The sequence below is a fragment of the Paroedura picta genome, chromosome 4 (assembly GCF_049243985.1).
Source record: "Paroedura picta isolate Pp20150507F chromosome 4, Ppicta_v3.0, whole genome shotgun sequence".
In the NCBI taxonomy this organism is placed as follows: Eukaryota; Metazoa; Chordata; class Lepidosauria; order Squamata; family Gekkonidae; genus Paroedura; species Paroedura picta.
In genome coordinates, this window is record NC_135372.1 from 93,858,476 (window position 1) to 93,885,600 (window position 27,125).

The following is a 27,125-nucleotide window of genomic DNA, read 5'->3' on the forward strand; positions in this document are numbered from 1 at the left end:
GATTTCTGTAAGTGAGGAACTCAGAAGATTTTGTTTTTAGCACTACATTCCCAGTTCTGAATCAGCTAGGAATGTCTGCTTCCTACTTTACAAAGGAAAGGTGAGTTCTTTGAAAGTACCTGCAAGAGGAGTGTCTAATCTGAAACCTGATGCCTCCTTCCTGGCCTCATGTGTGGGCAGAGGGAGGAGGGACACGTCTTACTGTGCACAGCGCACCTGAGAAGGAAAGCTGGAGCATCCAGTTTCCTTAGGAAGACTGGGGGAAAATATCTGGGTTTCTCCCTGAATCTTACAGGGGGCCCAGTGCACTGGAAATTTCAACTCCAGACACACAGGACATGAGCTTCTCCAGGAGAAAGGGCTTCTACAGGCAGGAAGTAAACAAAACCGTCTGGGAGCTGCCTAAGAGATATGTTTCCATCAACCCAGTAGGATCTGGGGCTTACGGCTGTGTCTGGTGAGTAGCTTTGTAGCCTGGCAAGTTGGAAAAGGGAGAGACTGGGTTATGGGAGACTGTAGGTTTGGGTTCTTGGGAGAAATCAGGGTGAGGTCCCTCTTCATTCTCCTCCATCATGGAGATAGCTATTTGAAAAGGTGCTTTTGTTTCCTTCCGGACATAGTGTGCGTCAATTTAAGCGTCAACAGCTCAGCCGTAATGATTTGTACATGTGTGTAACCTTCCTAGTTTACCACTGGCCCATTTCCTGCAGGGTTCTGTGTGTCAGATTTCAGTTCTTTGGTGCCTGGATTATAAATAGTCAGAGGTGACACAAAAACCAGCTTGTTTCTTTGGGGTGGAATGGAAGAAAGAAAATTCAGACATTTCTGGAAATGCTGAACAATATGATCCAGAAGCACATTGATCAGATGACATGTTCTTCATTAGGGAGATATAGTTCAGTTCTCAATAGCCTGGAATAAAAATAATGCCAGCATTTAATAAGCACGAACCTATGGTAGGACAAAACTCCTTATATGCCAAAGAATATGGAAAGTCAGTCTGTCTCCATATTGCTGTTTAAGATAGACACCTGTTTTAAATGCATGCCTAAAAATGTAATAGGTGGATGGAACAAACATATTTATGCAAGCATGTTGTTATGCAGGTCTGCTTATTCAGGATGGCTATGGCTGCCAGATCTGGTAATCTTTAGTGGCAAAATTTGTACAATGGCATCAAAATATGAATAAATGTCCTAAGTGAAGGTTATGCAAAATGTTATTGTCAATTTTGTGCCTATTAAACTTTGGTCTGTTGTTTCTAGGGTTGTGAGCTCTGGGTTGGGAAATACTTGGGAGACTCTGAGACAGGAGCTGGGAATGGAAACGTTAGAATACAAACCAGTGACTGGCCATGAAGGAAGAGTGATTGCAAACCCATGCATTTGAGGGGATGGGGGAGGGACCATATAATGCTATGGAGTCCACCCCCAATGTACCTCATTTCCTGGAGATGAGCTGTTATTCCAGGGGTTCCTTCGTTATTTCCCTCAGATTTTGTTATGAAAATATTTGATTCTTGTGCTGGGAGTTCAGATTTTTCTTTCCTATCTTGGAGCCCAGATGATATTCTCTCATAGTACTTTGGAGAGGAAAATGATCGATAGCAATGAATGTGTGTCAGAAATTTCAAAACATGGCTAAAATATTAGCACATCCCTACTTGAGTGAAATCAAGAGCCCATTGAGCCTGGCACTCGGCCTTTGAAAGTGGTGCTACAGGAACACTGTAGGAGAGAAACCTGATACAGTCTCTGGGTAGGATTGAAAGGCACGTGTTGAAGCTAAGCTCTGGGACTGGGTTTGGGACTGGTCGGTGTCTAGATGGGAGATCTGCAAACCCCTCTATGTGCAGCCTTGAGTTCTGTTATGGACCAAAGGTGGAATATAATAAATGTAAATAATACAGACACAGACCAGTTTCCCCTTCTGTCAGTTTCATTCACTGCTAGGCTCTTTCTGACAATCTGTGTTTACAGACACTCTAGGCATAAACACTTTGATCACCTGTTTAAAGCTGTTACTGTTTCCATCATCCATATATTCACCGTTGATGGTAGACCAGGTTATCACCAGTGACACAGGCATATAATTGGGGGGGGGAGGGGGAGGGGATCACAAGCCAAGGCATGTTAGTTCCTGTTGGTCAAAGAAAGATCAGAACTGGGCCTGCAAAATGGAGCTCTTCTGCCAGGTCTTTGGTTGAGGTCAGAGCCAGGAACAATGGGAGACCCTCCTCAGGCTACGCAGTAATATCCAGCATACCCCACCCTGGGGGGTGGACGCTTGCACGGATGTGGGGAGGGATTATACAGCCAATCCTGTTTTATCCTCTTTTTAACTTTGTTTTGTTGTTCTATTGGGATGGGATTTTATCATATTTTATGTGGGAGGTTATATTGTACACAAGTCTCTGGAAAGTGGCAGGCTAAAAATCTAAAGAATAAATAAACTGCTGAGGCAGCAAGGCATACATGTATGTATGTATGTATGTATGTATGTATGTATGTATGTATGTATGTATTTATTTATTTATTTATTTATTTATTTATTTATTTATATACCGCCCTCCCCAGAGGCTCAGGCCGGTTTACATAAATTGTATAAATGATGCAAGAAACAATCCATAACATATAAATAACCATAACATTAATACTACCAACAGATAATTGTAACAGTGCAAACAGTGCAAACAGGTCCAGGAGCAGAATGCATTGATGGATTTCTGGGAGGGAGAGAGCAGGGGCCCTGCAGATGTTGTTGGTTAAGCCTGGTCTCAACCAAATGCCTGGCAGAAGAGCTCCCTTTTGCAGGGCCTGCAGAACTGCTTTAGCATACGTACATTGTGATTTTTTTACAATACACATCAAACATATACATAAAATACTGTGGATTTTATAATTCTATATTGTTTGTTGTTTTCTTGCAGAGCAGGAGGACTTCCATGGGAGAGTTTCTTCTGCTGAAGGAAGGCTCCTTAGGAGCAAAAGTCTCCAAATTTAGCTGAGCAAAATGTTAAAATATAAACCAGTGACTGGACATCTGGGTGTCAGGATGCACCAATAACCATGGCTTCCTATTGTGTGTACATGAAATAGAACAGCCTTTCTCAACTTTTTTACCATTGAGAAACCCCTGAAATATTCTTCAGGCTTTGAGAAACCCCAGAAGTGGCATGATTGTGAAGAATATGGTTGGGAAGCACACACACACCAGGGGCCCCTCTCCTTCCCATCCCCACCACCCCTATCATTGGCTATTTGGGAGGGGGAAAAGGTCAATATGACCATTTATGGTCATATCACCCAATAAAAGTTTAACAAATTTTAAATATATATTTAAAATTAATAAACTCCCACCCATTCGGGAAACCCTTCCAGGATTGTCAAGAAACCCCAAGGTTGCACAAAACACTGGTTAAAAAAGCCCGAACTCGAGAACAGAAAATAACATTTGCCACTATGTAATGCTAAAGGAGGCCCTAGGTTTACGAAACTATGCTTACAATTAGATCTGGTGATCCATATAGAAACCCAGTGGGTCTGAATCCAATTGTAGCAAAAATGGAGCACAATCAAAGTTCTGTGTCTATTCTTTGCCACAGCTCAGCAACAGACAAGAAGACAGGAGAAAAAGTGGCTATCAAGAAGCTCTGTCGCCCATTCCAGTCTGAGATCTTTGCCAAGCGAGCTTATCGAGAACTCACCCTGCTGAAGCACATGCAGCATGAGAATGTGAGTAACCTCTCCATTCATGGGCATGCATACTGTCTGACTCTCTTGCATACTACCTGGGATGGAAGTTTAATGTCTAGTGTGGGAGTAGTGAATAGAGTATTGGACTAAGGAGACCCTGGTGTGAATCCTTGCTCTGCCACTGAAGCTTGCTGGGTGACCTTGGGGCAGTCACTCGCTCCACCTAACCCAGAATACAATTGAAATAAATAAACACAAGTCAGCATTTCAGAACTTGGTTGACTAAAGCAAAATTCAGCCAAACCAATATTGGCAGAATTTACATGCAGCTTTTCTCTGTGGCTGCAGCAATTTTAAACATGTAAGTGAATTATCTTGGTAGATATGTCTATCTCTCTTGGACCTTCAATGACAGCCTGCTGAGTTCACCTTCAAAATGCAACTTGTTCTTATACTGAGCTGTATCAATGTTCCAGTCTGGCAGCCTGCCTTGGGTTTGTGATTGCTGAAAATGAAGATCCCATGGACTGCCTTGGAAGTATTTGACAAGCTTCATCTTCTTACATCTTACTTTTTCAACTTAAGGCAACAATTTCTGGCAGAAATATCTGAAACTCTCATTCTTATAGCTTTTTGTCTTGATCACTTTCTCATACCTGGGATGAATTCTGCAATACACTCTGGGAAATACACTCATTTCAAAAGGATGGGACCTGCCCCTTCTACTCTTGTGACTGGAACCTTTAGGGACTATTTTAGTAGGTTCAAACCTCTATTTGAGGTCCCTTCATGATCCTACTCTCCTTTATGTACCTCTCCACAGAGTCTCTGTGGCTATGTACCTGTCTGAAGAGATCCAGGTCTTCATTTTTTGGTTTACTCATTTCAATTCTACCTGTAATTATGGTCTCATCTAGTGTGCTGTCTGTATGCCTATCCTTGGCTTTGTCAGAACCTCCATCCTGTCCATCAGAATCTCCTATCACTCTCCATGAGTTCCAGCTACTGCAAAGTCCACTACATACACTAGTTGAAAGAACATGCTTCACTAACTGCTTTAAAACTTTGCTTTTATCTGGGGCCATGTCAAGATCCAAAATAACCCATGTTGACCACAGGGTGAGCAGAGCATGCTCTGGAACTCCAGAAGAAGAAATCAACAGGGAAGGGATGGTAGGAACCAGGGCTTCTACAGTCTGTCCTTCAAGGACTGCAGAGGAGGAAACTCCCTGTCAATTTTTGGTACCTGTCCAGAGCATGCTCCAGAAGCAGTGGCTCTGTAGTCCAGCTTGGATACTGCACGGGGGGTAGCTTGGAAAGGAGGAGTCTCCCCATCTGTTCCAACCAGCTGCTGCCCTGGACTTTGCTGAGAAAGAAAGCATGGCAGAAGCGTTATTGTAGCAGCCAAATGACTGGAACCAGTCCTGCCTTCCATCGACAGGTTCTTTTGCCAGCAACGGTGCTCTTCTGCTGATAGAACACTCTTGGAGCAGAGCAGCCCTGGATTAATCATTAAGCAAACTAAGCACGTGTTCAGAGCACCAAGGGAAAGGGGAGCACCTTGAAGACAAAACAGTTTTCTCAATCATCCCTTCTGTTATGGCTATTCACAACAAATGATAGGCAGTAGAGACACTAGAACCAAGAAGGGGGGACAGCAGGGACAACTGTGTGACAAGACAGACTGGATGCCTTTGTCTCTGCTAAGCAGAAAAGCAGATTTGTTATGCCAGGTCAGTTTTGAGCCCTTATCACTTGATCAAAGACTGCAGTTTTTAAAAGTCAGAAAAAACATTTTATAGTATAAATAAAGTTAGGCAACTTTATCCATGTATATTGAAACTCTAAATATCTTCAAGGTTAGAAAGCAATGGAATAAAAGATGTTTTGTTTCATTCAAATAATTATATTTCTCCATTAGAATACCTTTTTTAAAAAAAATTGTCCACCAACACTGATTTCAGTAGAAAGAGGATTTTCAAAATTGAAAAGTATGCTCTCAAGAGCAAATAATTTCAGTAGAGATAGTATCAGATCGTGTTTTGCTTTATAATTTCTTGGAGGGTGATTCAAAATAGTTTCCAATATATGTTTGCATTCTTTCCTGTTGCCCATGTGCAGTAAATAATTTGCATATCTATTATATAACATTTAAATTCAATATAATTGTGGGGTCTGGCCTGGGGAATGGCCTGGAAGAAAACTATTTCACTCTCAGCACTGAGTCTTAATGTCTGGTCAGTTGAGCAATTGTGGGGGCGGTTTGTGGGGCACCTTTGTTGGGTTGTGCTTAGGCATCAGTTGGCCTTAATCCAGCCCTGCACCAGAGGAGTGCCCCAGTGGAGCATGCTGGTAGAATCCAAGACCAAATCAGCTGTCGGGTTCTGTTCCCCCCCCCCCCCCCACACACACACACTGCATTGCATGGAAAGGCCCTAAATTGCCACTGAAACATGCTGTCTAGTATGTAAGGGAGGTGGGGAAAAAGCCAGTTTTGTTTAAATTTTGGACAAAACATAGGAAAAGACACTACCAATTTAATATTCAAGCAGTGTTTTGACCTAACCTTGAATATTGATTTTTCTCGACTTGCCTGCTATGATAAATGCGATCACGGTATTCTATCCCAGATGATTTATTAAAAGCACAAGTTGATGGGTCTAATCTGAGAGACTGGATCTTTAATAGTTATGCCATATTGGATAGACAAACAATAATAAAATCTAATTTCCCCTCTTTGTTTAAACTATTCAAAAAAGTCCATCTCAGATCTGACTATTTAGTAACGATTTCTGTGCCAAAACTTCGAATGGCTTTTGCCCATTTACGCTTTCAAGCTATGCCATCAGCTCTACTCTCAGGCTGTTTTTCTGGTGTACCTTTTGTCCTTCGCCTTTGTATTTGTGGAGAACCTGCTGCCGAAGACCTCTATAATTATATATACCTGGAGCCAAGAACCAAATATATTGAGAGATTTTTGAATGGCCAGAACTTCCCTGCGAATTTAGACAAAATGGTATTTTTATTATCGGATATTAACCCCCTAATCAGTTATAATGTCTCATTATTTGCACTAGCACCAAGGAAAATTCGGGCAAAATTTATGCCACCAGAGAGCTAGAGACCCAAATTCTTATGATCTTTCATTATCTATGGACCACTGCATATACTGTTTTAATTGTTTTATTGCTTTTTTGATATCAACCGCTATGATATTGCTAACATTGTAATGGACTATGGCTGGAAACAATAAAGTCTTATACATACATACAACTACAGCCTCCCAGTATGAGGACCTCTAAATATGAAAAGAGTTGAAATCACCACAGCCCAAGTCCACAGCAAACTTTGTAAGTCCTCTGTAAGTGTCAGAAGAAGAGTTGGTTCTTATATACTGCTATTCTCTACCCGAAAGAGTTCCAGAGAGGCTTACGGTCGCCTTCCCTTTCCTTTCCCCACAGCAGACACCCTGTGGGGTGGGTGAGGCTGAGAGAGCCCTGATATTACTGCTCAGTCAGAACAGCTTTATCAGTGCTGTGGCGAGCCCAAGGTCACCCAGCTAGTTGCATGTGGGGGAGCAGGGAATCAAGCCCTGCTTTCCAGATTAGAATTCGGCACTCCTAACCACTACACCAAGCTGGTTTAGGGAGTTTTGCCTCTCAAAAGCTTCTACCCTGAAAATCATGTTAGGTTGCTACTTGACTTGAATTGAACTATCTTTTGGAAGTTTCTTTTGGCTACAAGAATGCAAAGAGTGCATTAGGTTGAGCTTCATTATTCAACTTGTAATTCCAGTATATTACAAATATCATACTAAAGTTATGACTGCTTGGATTAGATCTTTATCTACCATAATATATTAATTTAAACATTAATACAAAATCCCAAATTCACTTAAACATATTGTGAGAGGGGATGAATTCTTCCTCTCCATACTCTGTGATATAGATATGAGTACTAATAATCAGTCACAGAACAAGCTGCAGATAAGCACCTGAGATGTTTTAAAGAAAAAAAAACAACTGCATTCTTTCTACGAGAATAACAGACTGTGACATTTATTGCATGATGCTTCTTAAACTGACATCATTTAGGGCCTCATCATGTCATAATCTGGCCCTGGGAGGGGGCCACGTTTGTGCTTCTCTTTGGTGTTCTTTATAACCGTACATTGTGAGCTCACTTCCTCTGCAGGTCATTGGGTTGCTTGATGTCTTCACCTCAGCTACTTCCTTTGATGCATTCCAGGACTTGTAAGTTTGCTTTGTCTTTATTGTTGCAAGAGTCTATTCTGAGAAGTTGGATTTCTTTTTTAAAAATGCAGTTGAAAAACTGCAACCACCCTAAAAGTGTGGCAGGCAAAACCTTGAGATATTTCAGATATGTTCATGTGAATATCTGAGAAAGAGGAAGGATTAAGCAGAATGAACATTGGTCAAGAATGTAACTTCTTAACCGTAACAAGGGACAGGTCAAGTTTCAAAATACTTCACATACATTATCTTATTACTCCCATTAACATGTTCCCCTATTGCAGGTGGAGTCTGAGGCTGATGAGATAGTGGCTTAATTAAGTGTCTGAGTTCACAGCAGAAACAAGACTCAAACTGTGAATTTCCTGATTTGCATCTCATTAACTGATTATGCACAGGGGCAGCCACACAGGGCCACCACCGATTCCTAGTGTCCCGTGTATGCATGGGGGAATAAATCCCCCAGTGCACACAGTCTGGCCCCAGAGCTGTGCATGCACACACACAACTTCAGGACAGGTGAATTCCACTGTGCCTCATGGTGGCAACAGCATCAGGGAGGACAGGGGGCATGGGGGTCCCACTGCACAATGGTGGGAGAGCAGTATGCCGCTCTTCCACCATTGTGGGAGGGTGAGAATGCCTTGTTGGGCCCCACAGCCCTGCAAAGCTGGACAGGGCATTTAGTGTCCCTGCAGGGACACCATAGGTAGGTATGTATGGTGCTGGCCCGGCTGGGCCTCTGATGGCCACCACGGCAAGAATGGGAATGCGGAAGAATCTGCATTCCCTTGCTGCATGCCATCAGAGGCCCTAATGCAGGCCAGGGCTGGTAGGGGGCTTGGATGGCTCCAGCATCATGTGTAAACTGGGATTAGCCCTGCTGGTATGCAGGCACCAGCCCACCTTTCCTGGCCCATGCATAATCGGTCATTGTCAAACACTTTGCCATCATACTTTGCCAGGAATTGCCATTATTTGTTTATTCAATTTCAATAGAGAATCCAGAATCCATTCTAGCCAGGCAGTTGAATCCGTGTTTTCCATGTTATCCTCTTCTCTTTTTTCGGCCTGACTTGTCCATATAATTTCAGTCCTAAACAGCATTACATCCATTTAAGTCTATTGAAGTCAATGGGCATTGAAACTCAGCAAAGGACTACACTGTAATACTTGTTTTTGTATATAGCTACTGTTCATATATGTTCGTTTTGTGATGTTGGTAGTGTGATAATTTTAAAATGAACGGTGGTTATGAGTGAAAAGTGAAAACCAGTACTTAATTCCTTCCCCACAAGTAGTTTATAATTAATTACTATGATATGCTGTGGCAGGGACAGACCAACAGGTAATTGGGATGTAACATAACAAAAGGAAGGTTGCAGTGAGAAGCAGATTAAAAAGTGGTACCAGTGGCCAGGGATGCCTTTCCCTGGTGAACCAGCTGGTGAGCCAGCTGTGATGTTTCCTGTATGGGAAATATCTTGCCACTGTGGTGCATGCCCTGATAATATCTAGATTATATTACTGCAATGCACTCTGCATGGGGCTTCCCTTAGAGACTAGCCAGAAGCTAGATGTAATGCAGACTGCTGTGCCCAGAATGTTAACAGGAATGGGCCAGAGGTCTCTCATTTTGCTTCCAGATGTAGTTCAAGGTTCTGTGCTTGACCTATATGGCTTGGGGGTAGCATATCTTAAGGAAGTTCTCCCACATGAATTTCCTTCCACTCCAATCATCTTTGGAGGTTCTGCTTCAGGTGGCCTTGCCATGTGAGGTTAGATGAGTGGCGACCCAAGAAAGGTCCTTCATGTTTGTAGCCCCAAAATTGTGGGATACTCATTGAAGGGCACTAGGTTCCATTGGCAGGAGATGTATTCTGTGGATGCAAGAAGCTTTTCTGCTGGTACAACATGCATTGTGCTGATAGGATGCATGCACTGAGCAAAGGGATAGAATACAAACAATAATTTTGGTTACTGTCTGTGGCTAGTAGAAGTGGGATAACTGTTGCAAAAGAAGCAATTTATACAAATGGGTTTAATTTGCTTTTATTTCTTATATATTTACAAACTGAAATGCTGAGCGTATAACTTTTTCCCTTATTTTTTTCAAAATAGGCTCAGCCTTTAATAGTCTAAAATCTGTTGTCAAGATATCTATACACTAATGAAGTATTAATCAGTTGTATTATGGCTTCCAATTGACAACTGCTGTATTTAATTGCTGCCTGTGCTGAACAGACAGTCTGGTTAGTAGATGAAATTTAGATGCCATGGGTGAAATGGATCAGAATAGCCCCACAACCTGATCCTCAAACCAATCAAACTAGAGAGTGGTATTATTTAAGCAGATTTGGATGTTCTGATTTAATTATCTTAATTCTAAGAACTCCAGCTGTTTTGGTTTTGAAGTGCAACTTAAATAATGTATCCGTCTTTAGAAGCTGAGCTCTCATATTCCACTATATTACCAAGAAGTACCCTGGAGGTTGATATAGCATATCAATTTGTAAAATCCAGTTCTTCCATAAAAACATAAAGTATTTGGTACACATTGTGCACGATCTAGCCAACATTAAGCATTTCTAAGGCTCATCGGACTGAATAGGTTAAACCTCTCCCTCTCTGATTTTAATGGGGAACAGAAATGCTTGACTTTGGCAGTATTGTTCTCTAAATGACAAATAGTGGCTGTGCTTACATTAACAGATGCCATATAAGGATATGAAAACTGAAGAAGGGTGGCAGTTTTATAGTGGCAACAGTATAAGATTTTGGTGAACTAGAGCTCATTACATCAGATGCATGAAGTATGGCCACAATTAACAAACTGGGGGAGGGGGGGTGCATGAAATACCAATGGTACAGGCTACAGTGTTTCCATGTAAAACCAAAACATAATATGATAAACCAGTGGGAGAACATTTTGACCATTGCTGACCTATGAGTGGCAGTCTTCAAAGAAAAGAAATTCAAGGGGGAATTACAATGCAAGTTTGCTGAACTTGAGTGAATCCACAAGGTGCTGCTAGACTGGAGTCTTAACTCTTCTCTTGCAGACCAGTAGGGCTACCCTAAGAACCTATAGGATAAAGAAGGGAGCATTCCCCACTGCTGTAGTAGGCGATGACACTGTGCCATATCTGTAGTGTGTGGGCAATGGCTCATTTAAAATCAGGGTTTGATAGGGTCTCACTTTCTTGATTGGTGTCTTGAAAAGAGAACCTAGGGGTATGTCCAGAAGTAGCAAAGAGATGCTAAAATCAGATCAGAGTAGAAGCCTTTGTGGGAATACATGGGAGATTCTTTTTCCTCTTCAAATGGCTCTTCCTAATGCTGAAGTGGACATTCATGCACTATTGTTCTCAGATATGGGAGCCTTCCAGTGTAATCCTAAACTTCAATGGACTTTGAAGGGTATAACTCTCTTCAGGATTGCACTGTGAGCCTGTCAGTGGCTCACACATTATTCCATCTGCCTTGTGAGAGGAGGAAGATTAGTGTAGTTCACTCCATGCTTCTCCACACTCAGGGTATTGTCTTACTGCCTTTTAGCTACCTGGTGATGCCTTACATGCAAACTGATTTACAAAAGATTATGGGACATCAATTCAGTGATGAAAAGATCCAGTATCTAATCTACCAGGTGCTGAAAGGGTTGAAGGTAAGCAGGATTTGGAAAATCTCAAAACAAGAATTTGATCTTGTCAGATGTTCAGACTGCTGAACTGTGAAATATCTGAAAGTAGTTTCTGTGGGAATGGGCTGCAAAGAGGCCAGATTCCCATCTTTATATATAAAAAAAATCAATATCTGCATGCTTGCTCATTACAAAAGATCATAATTTTTCACATTCCCCATGTTATTTTATTTGAGAGCTCAGCAACTGAAATAAATCATGTGCAGAGAAGTAGTTTGTTTTCAGTGTGTGACTCTATTTGTAAGCGAGATGACTAGAAAGCCTACCATCTCTCAGCTTAGCTATTCTTTCCCCTTTGGGAGAAATGATGTAGAGTAGACTTTCTCAGAGCTACTGACCTTCCAATGAATTCACATACAAATTGTAAGGGACTAAATACAATACTCTCTATCACATAGGATCTTGACTAATTATTAACAGTTGAAAAAATAAACTTGTTTGACTAATGATCAAATTGAGGCCTCTCTTTTTTATTGCAGTATATTCATTCTGCTGGAATCATTCATAGGGTACGTTTGCATTCACTTGATTCTGATTCAGGCTCTTTATCTTAAGCAGCGCACTCAATGCCAGTCAATGCCTTTAAACATCATATCTCTACTGCCTTCAAGCTTCTCCCATTTTTTGTAGTTAGTTGAAGATTTCTATCTTTGTTCTTGGAGGCTGCAGGAGGGGACAAGGGAGGGAGGGAAGGAGGAGGAACAGGCGGGCATAACTAGTAATCATTTTCATGTGCATCAAGAACACCCTGAGGTTTGTTTGTAGCATCTGCATTGCCTCCTAGACAGAGATCATGCGTTTAAGTATGGACACCAACAGTGTACTCAGTGCTTCTTTATATAGCCTAACTGGGCAGGGTTTCCCTTTGAGGAACCCCCAAAAATGTACATTTTGTGCAGATAAAACTAAACCCTTGATTATATCTCTCAGGATTCTTTGGAAATGGTCTTAAACCAAGTTTAACTATATTATACATATGTTAAATTGGGATGAAATGAAAGATGTCATTATTGAATGGTAGACTTAGCTATTTTCTGATTTTTTTTAATGTTTATGTTACAGGATCTGAAACCTGGCAATTTGGCAGTGAATGAAGACTGTGAACTAAAGGTAGAAAAACCCTTCTTCAGTATAAAATATGTAGCACATTGCATTGTTGATCTAAGTGAGCTCTTTTGATTCAATGATGTATTGCAATCTAATCCTGTTTATGTGGAAAATGTCAGTGGGGCTTGCACCAAAGTAAATTGTCATAGAATTTCAGCCTAGCCACGTACAGAATGTTAAACACGTCTACTCTAGTTTAACTCCACCATTTTGTGCTTTGACTGGAAAACATCATAGGTGGTAATTAGGATCTGCTATTATCTTTAGCATGTCCAAGGCATATTGGGAGGCCAAAGCACGACAGATTAGGACCCTTACCCCTTCTTCCCATACCACCCTAATGGATTCACCAAGGCCAGGCCTGGTAGTGGCAGCTACCACAATTCTCCTGGGCTGGGTTAAGTGGCAATAGCTACCATGTGACTTTCCTGGGCCAGCCTTCTTGTTCCCTTAAGCTGACTGGGCCTGGGGCTGGACCAAGAGATATGACTCCCTCAGTTGATCGGCTTACTCGGATTTTTCTTGTTCATCATTGTTGTGTCTGTCGACATTCCGAAGCCTTCAGTTCTGAGCAAAGACTGGAATCCTGAACTCATGTTAGGGATTCACTGGTTCCCAGCAGACAGGCGTATGGACCTATCACGGGCCTCTTTTAAGGACCAATCACATGTCTAGGCAGGAGTCTCAAACATGTATATAAGTTCCTCAGTTCTGCTTGTCTGTGTTCAGTATTTTCTGGTTCTAGTAAAGTGTTGTTTGTTTGGAGCTGAAGTGAACCCACAGATAGATAGATAGATAGATAGATAGATAGATAGAGAGAGAGAGAGAGAGAGAGAGAGAGAGAGAGAGAGAGAGAGAGAGAGAGAGAGAGAGAGAGCACAACTGCAGAGTGTTCATGCTGAAAAGAATCTCTTTTACTTGCTGGTGGAGTTCTGTGTTCTCTGGTTCCCCCATCACGTTATCATACTTTTTTTATGCTGCAGATCTTGGACTTTGGATTGGCAAGGCATGCCGACTCAGAAATGACAGGCTATGTGGTGACTCGTTGGTACAGAGCTCCTGAAGTGATTCTTAACTGGATGCATTACAATCAGAATGGTGTGTTAAATAACCTATTTGGAGACTTATTGGGCAACTTTTCTCATTAGGATGTGGAATAGCTGCATTCAGCCTTTTCATGAGGCTTTCTGTGAGTTTAGTTTCCTGCAACAATAGTGCATCCTGCTAAATAAGTGCAAAACAGTCCCCTCATGCTGCTCCTCATTTACGCAGGCAGTTGCTAAAACTGGGTAAATAAACATGCCTGTTATAAAGATGGTATACTTCTTATTTAGCTTCTTCTCGTCTTAACCCTAATTTTAGTGGGCACCTTGGATCTTTTGAGTTCATAGTTCTCGCAAGAGATATGAAGTAAACATCCAGTGATGATTAATGTTTTTTAGTACAGACAGTCCATCCTTTAATGACTCTCAAACACTTGTCTTACATTGGGGTGTATGTCTTATTTTAGCAATTTCTTCTGGTATTTAGATAGCCATGTACATCTATCCTCAAACACTAGTCACCATTGTGTAGTGGTTAAGAGCAGCAGACTCTAATCTGCAGAACAGGATTTGACTCCTCTGCATGTAACCAAGCTGGGTGACCCTTGGGCCAGTCACGGTTCATTTAGTGCTATTCTCACAGAGCTCTCTCAGCCCCACTACCTCATAGAGCAGTGGTCCCCAACCTTTTTATCACCGGGGACCGGTCAACGCTTGACAATTTTACTGAGGCCCGGGGGGGGGGTAGTTTTTTGCCGAGGGATGTCACCATCGCCGCCTGAGCCCTGCTCCACTTGCTTTCCTGCCGGCGCCCCTGACTTCCCCCCGCCCACTGGGGGCGCTGCCAGCAGCAGCTGTGCAGTGCCACGCCGTGGGGGAGCCCCAGCCATGGCAGCCACTGGAGAGCACCAAAGGTGAGCTGGCGGCAGAGTGGCAGGGCAGCCCCCAAGGCAGCAGCCGGGGAGGAGGACAAGGAGGAGCTGCGACCCAGTATCGACTTATCCACGGACCAGTCCCGGTCTCTGGACTGGGGGTTGGGGACCACTGTCATAGAGTATCTGTTGTGAGGAAAGGAAGGGAAAGGTGTTTGTAAGCTGCTTTGGGACTCCTTCAGGTAGTGAAAGGTGGAGTATTTAAAAAACAGTGCTTCTCTTCTCCTGTTGCTGTGTGGTTGTGCTGCAAATAAGGGCAAGCCTTTACCTAACAGTGCTGTGGCATTTGGAACCATTCAATTTGGTACTGTAAAACGATAATGCTAAGGTATCATTTTATAAATTAATCCTAAAATGCAGGGTTGTTGCAGGCCTCCAAAACAGCCTAGCTTTTCGCTGTTTCCAAATCCATTGTTAGTTCTTTCTCATTCTTCTTTTTCATTTCCTCCTAAACAGTGGATGTCTGGTCCGTTGGCTGTATCATGGCAGAAATGCTGACTGGGAAAACTCTGTTTAAGGGCAAAGACTGTATCCTTCTCAAACTGCTGCAGGCTCCTCTGGGATGACATTAAAATGCTGTGTGTGTGTGTGGGGCGGGGGGGAGTGATCAAGCCCAATGCTCCCCATGCTTGAATTACAAGTGGAATACGGAGAGGGGAAATGGAAGGAGGCAGAAGTACCAATTCCTTAGAGACCATTCAGAATCCTATCCCAAGTTTTTCCTGCTCTTGTCACATTTGGTCTCATGCTAAATCAATTTAGCTAACATTTTTAATATATTTCATTTATATTTATTCCTTATGTTCCTCCTGTGGGGACCCAAAGTAGCTTACAATATAGTTCTCCCCTCCTCCATTTTTATCCTTACAATAATGCTGTGGGATAGGTTAGGCTGAATGAGTGGTCCAAGATCTCCTGGGCAGTTTCCCTAACAGAGAGTGGATTTGGACCTAGGTTTCCCAGATCCTAGTCCTAACACCACACTGGCTTGTAGGCTACTTCTCACACCATTTCATGCTTTTCTTTAGGCATATTAAAGTGAATGCATACATAGGTCAGAAGCATCTGGAGAAAAACAGCCTGTGACAAGGCCAGAGCAGAGAAGGGAAACCTTCAAATGTTGCCTGTTATGATTCCACAGTTATCTCCACTTGGAATATTCGGAGGATATAGTTAACTGTCACTGATCACAGAGGGAATGGAATGATGAAAATAAAGATTTTTACAGGGTTCTGCTCAGAAAGATACAAAATGGTTAATCATTATGAACAGCAGCAGCGCCAGTAATAAGTTGGATCCAATGCACCACCAACACAAGACATTTCTGCTCAGGCAAGAGGTTCCCCTGGTTAAATTGGGATAAGTCCATCCTCTTCTGCTTCCTCACTGCATCTGCTTGTGTTGCATGGCTTTTTTGTCCACAAAGGTTCCCCGACCTCTCCAGGGAGAAGAGAAAGAAGATCTAACCCTCCATCCCACTAGTATTGCATAAGATCCAAACCATTATTATTCATGGGGGAAATCACCCTCATTTAACTCATGCACCAAGAGAAGACTTGGCAGAAGAAGTAATAGTTGAGATGGTGCAAGAGCAAAGTAGGAATGCTTTTAAACAATTCCCTGGTCCCACTGCAGCCTCTTGTACCTGGTGGCTTTTTGTCTATGGTGGTCCCAGCAAAGACTTTTTTGTTCACAGATGACTGCTGTGAGAAGGGGGAGATGGGGAAAATCTGCCATCATAAATGCCTTCATGTCACTTCCATTCACATATCCATTATTGCCCTTACAAGACAAACAATACAGTCACTGTATAAAAGGTAACACAAAAATGTATAACAATGCAAAGTAAATTAAGACTTTGAGGTTGTGGATCACAGCCTTTTTGTCACTGAGAATCTAGGATGTTGCAAATATTTGTCACTTCATTTTCTAGCACCTTATTTTGTCCATGTTGCTAAACCTTAACTTTGCTTGCCAGATCTAGACCAGCTGACTCAGATCTTGAAGGTGACAGGAAGCCCTAGTGATGAGTTTGTCCAGAAGCTAGAAGACAAAGCAGTAAGAGAAAAGCAAAGGCTTGGGTTTTAAAGATGTACACTTAATCGGTTTTTAATTTAATTTTCTTGTTAAATTTTAATTTAACTATTAATTTTAATAGCGTATCCACAGTTTTAGCAAATCAGAATTATATCATTGTGGCACTGTACAACCAGCATTTTTTTAAAATGTTAGTGCTACACAGGGTTGCTAAGGATATTTGGATGCAATCCACTTCCAATGCAATGGCTGGGAGATCTACCAGAAATGTTAAGTTGACACTGGGATACTCCAGCTGAAGGAGATGGTAGAAAATCCCATAGCCTTACAGTTCCTCACCCACAAAGAGCAGAGGCAAGCAGGGATGAAATCACCACATAGCCTAGACGTGCCCAGCTGCCCTGCTCGTACGACCACCTTTCCCCCATGTGATTAAGATACTGCCCTATTGGTACTTAAAAGTAAAATATGGAAATAATGAAAATAATCCTTAAAGGCTAAAATGTAGTTGGAACATAGTTTGGATATCAGGCAAAAAACTGTGCCAGGATGGAGAGAGGGAGATGTGTATGTGTGTATGGGGATGGGGTGTTATCATGAGCCTATGCATTAATGGCCTCCAAAGCATCCTATCATTAACAGCCTGGTTCAGGTCTTGCACACTGAGGGCTGTAGCTTCCTTTATTGTGTTGATCTCCTGTCTATAAAGAGATAGTGAATTATCGCTTTCTCATAGCTGTGGCAAAATATAGCTATATAGTCTATATAGCCCCAAGATGTCATATTGTGAGGGATTAGTATAAAAGTCGCAAAATCAATCAATCAAACACTGACAACTAAAACTCCTTGTGTGCATGATTCACTTACATGATTTGGATGCATCATATATGTATACTTACGTAGAACTAACAATGCCATCCTAGCACCCTTCTACATCCATTGACATCTATGGACTTAGAAGGCTGAATCTGCGCTTAGGATGAAACTGTTAATTACTTCAAAGAGAGGGAGTGAAAGGCAAGCAGAGAGGCCATTTGTTAGTGAAAGGGAGCTGCCAGTGATCACAGCAAGAGGGAGGCACAGGTAGTGAAGCAGGAGAAAATGTTACTTTGTTTGCTTTATTAACAGGCTTATCATATGCTACTGCTGAAAGAATTGTTGAGTCTGGATACTCAGCAGTAGATGGTCTTTTAAATACTCTCCCTAGTATTCTTCCAGTCATACTTTTGTATGCCCGTATGAAATTCTTGTCTCTTTTAGGCTAAAAGCTATATACAGACTCTCCCCAAGATTCCAAAAATGGATTTATCTCTTCTTTTTCCAAGAGCCAATCCTTTAGGTAAGTGGTTTTATAACACTTTCACTGGTGTCAAACTATTTTCCTGAGACTCCCCATCACAGAAATTACATTACCAGAATGTGATACTTTTGTCTTTTTTGATGGATTTTTTAAAAACACAGTGTACCAGGACACGGCAATCTCTTTTCTGTGGAGCAAGAATATCCATGCTCTTCTGTGTTGTTATTTATGTTTATAGTTTATAGTTTGCCTTTCTTGATGGACCTCAAAGCAGATTCCTTAGACTAAAACAGTGGGCCATTCCGCACCAGGATCTATGTTGCAAATTGGTTTCTGACAAAAAAACACCATTTTAAATAGTGGAATTCATCGTTATGCATACCTGCCTTTGTAGTGGAATCCAGTTGCGTTTCTATTGTTTCCTACAGGTTTCTGGTCTCAGCAAAAATTACTATCCAGGAAGCAATATTTGCCAAGCTTTCTTCCGACCCTGGCCGTCAATCATACAAGCAGACAATGGGTGGCCGTTATCATGCTCCCGAAAAGCCCCTTTCCCTTTAAGGCAGGTTAAAAAAAAACACACATGTTGCAACAAATCTGCGTTGATTCGTTGCAACGGAGAGACCTATCTAGCTAGCAGGTGGCATGTGAGCTGCCGTTTCATCGTTGCCACGCTCCCTCGAGTGAAAAAAAAATCCTCCCTCCCCCCCCCACACAGGTGTGATTTTCGGCCAAAAATAAAGGGAAAAATAAAGGGAAAATAAACCAGCAAACAGGGCTGTGTGGTGCTTGGTGACTTAAAACAGCTCTGGGGAGGGACTGCAGCCGGGGAAGCCTCGCTGGGTAAACGAAGGCTTGTCGGTTCGTTGATCTCCACTTGCTCCGAGAAAAAAAAAATGGCGATCGCTTCGCCGGAAGATCAGAGGAGAGGGACTTCTGCTAGTGTTCCAGGGGGAGGGACTTCTGCTAGTGTTGCAGATTGGTTGCAAGAGTGTAGCGCTTTCCGGAGGGTGAATCCACTTTTTGGGATTTCCCTGAAAGCGCTACAATGAAGCGTTTTGCGGATCGGTTTCAGGAGTGTGGTAGATTGTCTATGACATTGTGCATAACTGCTTTTTCGTAGCGATTTCCATTTGCCACACTCCTGCTACAAAGAATCTGTGTGGAATGGACCAGTGGCATGCCTGGCCTATTTGGTACCTGGGGCAGGCTGCTGGGTGGGGCTTGGTGATGCAGGAGCAGGTGGGTGGGGCTTGATGATGCAGAGGCAGTGGGGAGGGCAGGGCTTAGGGACACAGGTACGGGATTCCTGCAAGTCATATTTGGCTGCATGTCCTGGGTGATTGGGGGGGCACCTGGTCACCGCTGCTTCTGTTGCCCTGGCTGGGGGGGGGATAGGCCTGGCTTCTGGCACCCCTCTTGCCACACACCCACGCACCCTGATCACAGTAAGCAGTTCTTACTCCAGCACCCAGCTGCAGTCCGGCCATGAGGCCCTTGCTGCACGCTCCACTTCCCAGAAACCACTACTCAGCCAAGGGCTGCGAGCCACTGGTATTTGCAACCTTCCCTAATGCAAAGGCTGGTTTGGTGACAGTGGCCAGCTGATCGGGTGCTTGGAGTCTGCCTGCTACTTCGGCCCTGTGACTCCTCTGCCAGCACATTTGGCTCAGGCTACAGAAGGCACATTAGCTCTGCCTCAGCCCGTCCTGGAGTCCCATGTTCCCCTGACTGCCTGGCATCACCTAGGCCCATTATGCACGGCTGCCGAAACGGCGATTTTGGGTCACATGGAAAACGCGGAGGGGGAAGAACCGAAGCAAACTGCTTATGCACGGGACAGGACGCAACGGCGGCAAAACCCAGAGTAACCGATTATGCACACGGTGACCCTGGCGCTGCTTCTGGTTGCGTCCCGGTCACCTGGAAGCTGCGCTTTCTTCCACGTTTCACTAACGCAGCTTTTTCAACGGCATGCACCGAATCTGTGGCCAGTTGCAGCCGGCTCCGTGCGTTATCAGTGATTTTAGTCACCGCCATTCCACCCCGAATGTGCGCTATCCCCCCCGTGCATAATGGGCCCCAGCCCTGCCTGTTTTCCTGGCTCAGGTCCTCCTGCTGCGGCCCCCCACACCAACTGGCACCCAGGGCATATGTCCTGGCTACCCCACCCTAGATACACCACTGGTGGGCCATCCAAAAGATAATGCAATGACACTTGACTTGTAGAGATCTAGAAACAGCCAGAGATTGTAAACAATGGTGAAAGAAAACGTAAGTATTAACATAAGACATAATGAAGAAATGCCTTACAGCAAATGAGCAGATATAGCTTAAAATAAGGAACGTTCCTATAAAATAAGTGACAATGAGTATGTTGTCTAGGAAATACTTGTATTTGTTTTTCCCATTACTCACTGAAATGGCATTCCATGGAAAAAATGCAGGTAGAAGCTTGCCTTGCCACACCTCAGACTCCTTCTGAAGGCTGGTAAGAGGCCCTTTGAGGACTAGTGTTTTGCGGGAGCTCATCCCTCTGAATTCAGAGCACCAACCCCAGGTGATGACTCCATGCCAATCACTGCATGTCCACCAGGCCAAAAGAATGCTGTCATGGCAATCAGCTGCCATCATGGCAAACAAGCTTTAAGCCATGACATTAGAGGTAACTGCTTTGAGCCAAATCCTGTGGTACATCCTGTTGTATATCCAAATTACTGCTCCAAGTGATGGTGGCCACTTTCTCTGAGGACTTTCCCACTCAGTGTAACAAACACTGCTTGATGTGATAGCAGTTACTTTCCTAGCAGCACTGCTTGGACTTGTAGCAACAAGAAAACAGTCCCTAAAACTGAAAGTACCTCATTATACCTTGGCAAGGGGAAATTTGGGCAATGGTTGCCGTTGAGCTGCAACACTTCCTGCTGAATGAATCCTTCTAGCCATGATCTGAATCAAAATCACCCTCCTCTCTCCACTTCACTGTGTGACTACACAAGGGGTGATTGGAGCTCTGAATACATTTGTCACTTTGTTGTAACATCTGTGGAAAGGGAGTAGCTGGGAGCAGCTGCAGGAGAAACATGCAATTCTTGCCAAACTGCATGCACATGAATTTTTGAATTCAGGAATAACTAGTGCCAAGTCTCCTTTTGCATTGAGCATTTTCAGTCCATAGGACTGTGTGTGCCAGCCTGTACTAGTTAGTCCCATTCCTTGCTGGTAACATGCAGCCCAGGAGTTATTTGTTCTGCTTTCCCTTTGATTTTCTTCTGTTTAGTAATGGAGGCTGGAAGCCTTTCTTTGAAAAAAACACAGAGTAGAACAAACGTAAGGGACATTCTACACCAGTGTGGTGTAGTGGTTAGGAGTGCGGACTTCTAATTTGGCGAGCGGGGTTTGAGTCCGATCTCCATCACAAGCAGCCAGCTGGGTGACCTTGGGCTGGCCACAGCACTGATAAAGCTGTTCTGATCGAGCAGTGATATCAGGGCTCTCTCAGCCTCACCCACCTCACAGGGTGTCTGTTGTGGGGAGCATAAAGGGAAGGCGATTGTAAGCTGCTTTGAGATTCCTTCGGGTAGAGAAAAGTGGCATATAAGAACCAACTGTTCTTCTTCATAACTTAACTTTTTTGTCCCTGATAGTTGAACTAGCTAGTTGCTACTAGGCAGGGGACTGGCCCTTTTGTCTTACAGGGAGCCTGCCCAGTGGGCCACTGCTATAGGAAACCACTGGCAGCCCATCGCAAGCTGAGCTAAGTGACCCTGTAGTGCCAGTGAAGTCACAGGCTCTCCTCTAACTGGATCCAACCATGACAGTGATGACAGCAGTCATAGGCTCGCTCACTCTCCCTCCCTCATGGCCAGTGATTACATGGGTCTGTTATGTGTACTGCCTGAGATGTACTTGCAGACATCCAAGGACAAGGGATTACAAATGAAAGGATGCTGTGGCAATATTTATTCCAGAGTGTCCCAGCTGCAGTGTTGCCCACAATGGCTTTCTAGAGTGGAAGCTCTTCTTGAACTTTTCTATGGATAAACAGCAAAGCAAGTGATTTTTCATATTATTGCTCCTCAAACACATGTTCTTCTTCTTTGGACCTGACATGGAAGGCATTGGGAACTGTAGGACAGACAGAAGGAAGCTAGAGGTTCTATCTATGTGATGCAGCCTGACTACACATACATAGTACAATCATGGGCTGTACCTCTTCAGGCTGTACAAGAGGACAGTTGCATTCGGAATGTGCCCATCTGAAAACACCCTGAAAATCAGAAGAAAACAAGACTGCATCAGAGTGAAGGATTCTAGCCTATGGCATGTGTAGACCAGGCTTAAGTTTCCTTTTATGGCTTTTATGTCAAGAAATGTTTCATACATACAGCTGTCAGCTGGGACTTAGCTGCAAATGAACCTCCCCTGTTATCTCCCACCCCACTCCTTCCCTATTAGGCTGTATATAAGAATAAGCTCAGCATTTCCAGAATCAGAGAGATACTGACAAGGAAACGGCTTTGACAGATTAGTTACCTTTGGGGTTTCCTGTCTTCCTGTTTCCAAGCCTAGTATAATTTAATTGTCTTAGTGACATCTGCATTTGTAGCTTCTCTTTATTTGCCACATTTGCTATAATGTAATCTACAAGACTTAATATTTTCTGTCATTACAGTTTCAGTACTCAACTTCTTTTGTGTTCCCATAAAGCATACTCTCCCTGGATATGCAGTTGCATGGAGGAATGGAGTCTGAGTGGATCATTGGTGTAGTCTAGACAGGAGCAATTCCCATGATGACCATGGTGGTACTTTTCCCAGCTGTCACAGAAGTTGCTGCTGGCTGTACTTACTACCTACAGGTTCACACATTACATATCTCTGCATCAGCATCTATGCAAGGTGACATGGCACTAACCACATACAGAAGAATATTTGAGCAAACAACCTCTAACTTGTTTCAGTTCAGTACTATGTTTTCATCTTCAGAAAAGATCTAAGTTCACAATACTACTTGTGAATATATAAATGAAGTTTGAAAAGACCTGAGCCAGTTTTAAAAAAAATACTACCAATTAGATTCTCAGCCCAATTCAACCCAGCAATCCAGTTATGGGTCAGTTGTTAGACATTTCCCCTCACATAACAGGATGCTGTGCAGTACAAAGGGTGCCAAGAGAGGGACTCAGATGAAATTGCTTCCCCTTTTTCATGAGCATTATCTCTGTTAATGCAGTGTTATATTGTTATTGGAAGAGAGAGGGAGGTGAATTCCTTCCAAATCTCTCTCCTTGTGGCAACTTTTATGTCACACGGTATACTGTTCTGGAAGGTTCCCCAGGCATTAGCAGCAGCATCTGCTGTTGGGAAAGGGACAATCTGATGGAAATTACTTCTGTCAAGTTGTGATACTGATGTCCAACTTGCTGTCTTTTGGGGGTATTTTTAGAGCCTAAACGAATTGATGTTCTCAAATAGGGAATGGTCTGAATAAAGCAAATTAGGTTGCCGACTATGCTGCCATTGATTGTATTGACTGTAATGGGATTTTATATGTTTTTATTTTTTAAATATAAACCACCATGAGCCAGCTGGGCCAAGAGTGGCAGTCTATAAGTCTAATAATAAATAAGTGTGAGTCCAGTAGCACCTTAAAGTAAGGATTCCCAACCTGGGCTCTGGGGAATCCTGGGGTTACGTGAGAGCTCTCTGGAGGTTACGCAGCCTTTCCCAGAAGTTCAGATAGTGGCTAACATCACGAGATGTTACTGGAGCCCATTTCTCCTGTTGCACTACAGGCCTAGTCTCTCTCTCTCCACAATGGAAATGATACACCACCCTAAGACATCATAGTGAGGGACAGTATATAAATTATATGAATAAAATGATCAATTGATTGGCTAATTCCTGCATCTTGCTTACCGGCACACTTCTCTGAAGGGGCATGTCACCACTTCTGGGGTTCCTCCATGGTCAAAAGGTTGAAGACTGCCTTAAAGACTAACAACATTTGTGGCAGGGTATGAACTTTTACAAGTCACTTCTCACTTCTTCAGATACAGCTGACTCATGAAAGCTCATGCCCTGCCACAAATATTGTTAGCCTGTAAGGCGTTACTGGGCTCTTGCTCTTTTCTACTGCCATACACAGACTAACATCTTGATCTTGATCTATCTCCATGGAAGTAAACATGTCTGGGACTTATTTTCCCCAAAGAGGCCCCAAAGCTGCTAACATCATTCTCCTCTCCTACATTTTATCCAGTACCTCTGTGAGAACTATGCTGAGCTCTTTCCAGGGAGTATGATATAATACGGAAATCCATGTTGCACTGGCTGGATGTGACTTCACAGCTAGAGATGGGAAAGCACCTCAGAGCTGTGCATCAATCTTCATTTCTCAGCCTCAACGTCCATAAAAGCTGTTGTGTTGTTTAACAAGCAATACCCCCCTCCCTGTCTTGCAGCGGTGGACTTACTTGACAAGATGTTGCAGCTGGATGTGGAAAAGCGTCTCACAGCCACACAAGCTCTGGCTCACCCATATTTTGACCGGTTCAGAGATATTGAGGAAGAGACAGAGGCACAACACTCCTATGATGATTCTCTGGAGGGTGAAAAGCTTACAATAAGTGAATGGAAAAGTAAGTTTGGCTGGATACCTTTGCATAAGGACTGCCAGAATCAGCGTCTCACTTCCTGCAGATAATGTACACAGCTAAGAGAGAAAGGCAGGTACTTTCCCCTACAGACAGTCTTATGATGAATGCAGAAAGTCAGACTTGTGAATTCTTGCATTGGACTTATTCCTATCATGACCAGCAGCATGAGGCAGATCTATTCCCACACGTTTCAGTGAATGACCTAGCTAAAATTCATTACACGAGATGTCACCACAGACTTGTTTATGACAACCACAACTCTGGCTTTATCTTGCCTTGTGGTGCGGAATCAAGCTCCAGTTTGCCCAGGCACTTGCATTCAGACATCACACAAACTGGAGTTTATTTCAAAGTTTCCAAAATCAGGAAGACTTCATTCAAGCTGTACATTGAGGGGCAGAGAGAGAGAGAAAGAGAGAGAGAGCGCGCATGTCAGCACAGCAAGTAGCCAGGGCTGGATCTTCCATGAACACACATGCTGCAATGTCTTTAAGGTGCCACAAGAACACTTTTTTATTTTTACTGCAACCAACTAAAATGGCTCTCTGGGGAATGTACCATATTGCTTTGTTTTGTTTTTAGTTCCACTATTACTGGCTCCCATGTTTTACAACATACCTTTTGCACCTTCCATTGATCTTAGAAATCTATTTTTGTTTACTGCCTTCCCCAAAGTACACCCTCCTCCCCTCAGCGGTTATATTGTTGGCACCAACTGCATTCTCTTTCCTTGCTATAGACTTCTAAGAAAGTTAGTATGAGATTATAGTCTAAATTAGCTTGCATGCCAAATAAGTCCAATGTCTTCATTTGTATACATTTTTCAAATGCCATCATCTGAATTCTTTTTAGTTGCTTGGGAAGTATGTGAGAATCAAACTTGAATAATGTCCTCCTCCCATGCTTTTATAGAAACAGAATTCTTAAATATGTAATTCAACAGTTGTTTCAGAGTTTTTGAAAGGCTATCAACCATAAAAGGGTTGGCACCCATCTGAACTTTTGTTATAGTCACTTTCTCTTTGGAATCCTTCCACGTCATGATAGAATGTCATCCACTAATTAAAAGCTAAAGTGTTCCATATGTGCAGCTGAACACAACTACCCTCATGTCATTTGCTTCTCTTTCAAGGGCATACTTTCAGTGAAATACTGTCATTCAGCCCAATTGCAAGGAAAGACTCCAAGAGAAGGAGTGGTATGACATTGTAGGCTCAGACATGTCCAGCGTGAGACATCCTTTGCGTGAATGAATGTTAATGAACCAGCAAGCAGCGGATATTCACCAGCATGAAAAGGCCTACAATGTGGGGAACACAAGGACACTGAGCATATAAGGAGAGTTCACTCTTCATGTAAAAGCCAAAATTGTACCAGGAACATCTTTCAGTGCCAATAATGAATATGCTTCTAATTAAAGCCCTTTGTGATATAATTGTGGCCTCCTTGTTTCTTCCTTTGGATACATCTCACAGTTGATTCTCTACCTGTTAAAAAAAGCTCTGATGCAGCTCCCAGAGTCTTCTCCAGATTTCCTGAGACAAAAAGCTCAGAAGGATTAAGATTCTTGAATGGAGAAATGCATAAATGAAACATTTGTAAGAATAAAATAAAATGTAATAAGAAAGCAACAATGTTGCTTACAGATACCAGGAAGCCCCAAAGAACAGGGACAAAGTCTTTCAGACTTAAGTGATCTTTGATTTTGGATCCCTGAGTATTCACTTTTAAAAATGTATTTATTCATATTTATAGACTGCCCCTATCGGGCCTGCAATCTTGACTGTCTTGGAACTCTTGGTCTGTTTTAAAGCGTGAATATGCAGGTGGCTTGTTTATTTAGAAATATCCTAAATATGCCCTGAAATAAAATACTTTGCAAATGTGAACTATCTTATGTCTATTCTAGATTGTATATGGGCACAGCTTTTGGACTTATAGGACAGGCCAAAAAGTAGATCTGATAATGTACAATGGCACAGGCCTGGGGATTGTGCCAGCACAGTAAAACTTTACCATAAAAGACCTTACAAGTCATATGCAGGAGGAAAAGGATGTGGCAAGTAAACATCACAGAGTGGCAAAATCCCACTAAATTCTATGTGCATCAGCAACACTTGGGAGATCCATTTCACACTCATGCAACAACCTCATGAATATGAAAAACAAACATCAAGCAAGCCTTAGCAGTCTAGGAATAAGATAACAACTAGCTCCCACATGCGCAGGGGCTGACAGAAAAGCACCATTTTATAGGCAACCATTGGATTTTTGTGGCAATTATAAGCAGTAAATGGGGTACCAACAAGAACTTGTGGAAGTGGGGGAGGAAAATCTAGTTTCCCCCTTCCCGATAGTTTATTTTCTCATGTCCTTGAAATGTGATAGCTGCTC

At 42.8% G+C, this 27,125-nt stretch overlaps 1 protein-coding gene across 2 annotated transcripts; it reads left to right on the top strand.

Annotated features, from left to right (window-relative positions):
• On the top strand, nucleotides 1-26,620 carry MAPK13 (mitogen-activated protein kinase 13). 2 transcript variants are annotated; one of them, XM_077334308.1, is made up of 12 exons: nucleotides 1-100; nucleotides 3,605-3,734; nucleotides 7,890-7,948; nucleotides 11,507-11,615; nucleotides 12,131-12,160; nucleotides 12,714-12,761; nucleotides 13,742-13,856; nucleotides 15,190-15,261; nucleotides 16,712-16,791; nucleotides 18,031-18,109; nucleotides 24,537-24,713; nucleotides 25,864-26,620. In XM_077334308.1, exons 1-12 carry the CDS (start codon nucleotides 72-74, stop codon nucleotides 25,941-25,943), a joined length of 1,008 nt encoding a protein of 335 aa, XP_077190423.1. In that variant the 5' UTR covers nucleotides 1-71; the 3' UTR covers nucleotides 25,944-26,620. The 2 variants fall into 2 exon arrangements, with proteins under 2 accessions (XP_077190423.1, XP_077190422.1); XM_077334307.1 differs by lacking the exon at nucleotides 1-100 and adding an exon at nucleotides 167-457.
• Nucleotides 26,621-27,125: the final 505 nt, after the last annotated feature.

What these genes read in the sequence shown, in the direction of transcription:
- MAPK13 (XM_077334307.1), top strand. Translation starts at nt 339, where the DNA reads ATGAGCTTCTCCAGGAGAAAGGGCTTCTACAGGCAGGAAGTAAACAAA. An exon ending in TTTGATGCATTCCAGGACTT is followed by an intron (nt 7,949 to 11,506) that starts GTAAGTTTGCTT and finishes ACTGCCTTTTAG; the next exon opens with CTACCTGGTGATGCCTTACA. An exon ending in TCCAAGAGCCAATCCTTTAG is followed by an intron (nt 18,110 to 24,536) that starts GTAAGTGGTTTT and finishes CCTGTCTTGCAG; the next exon opens with CGGTGGACTTACTTGACAAG.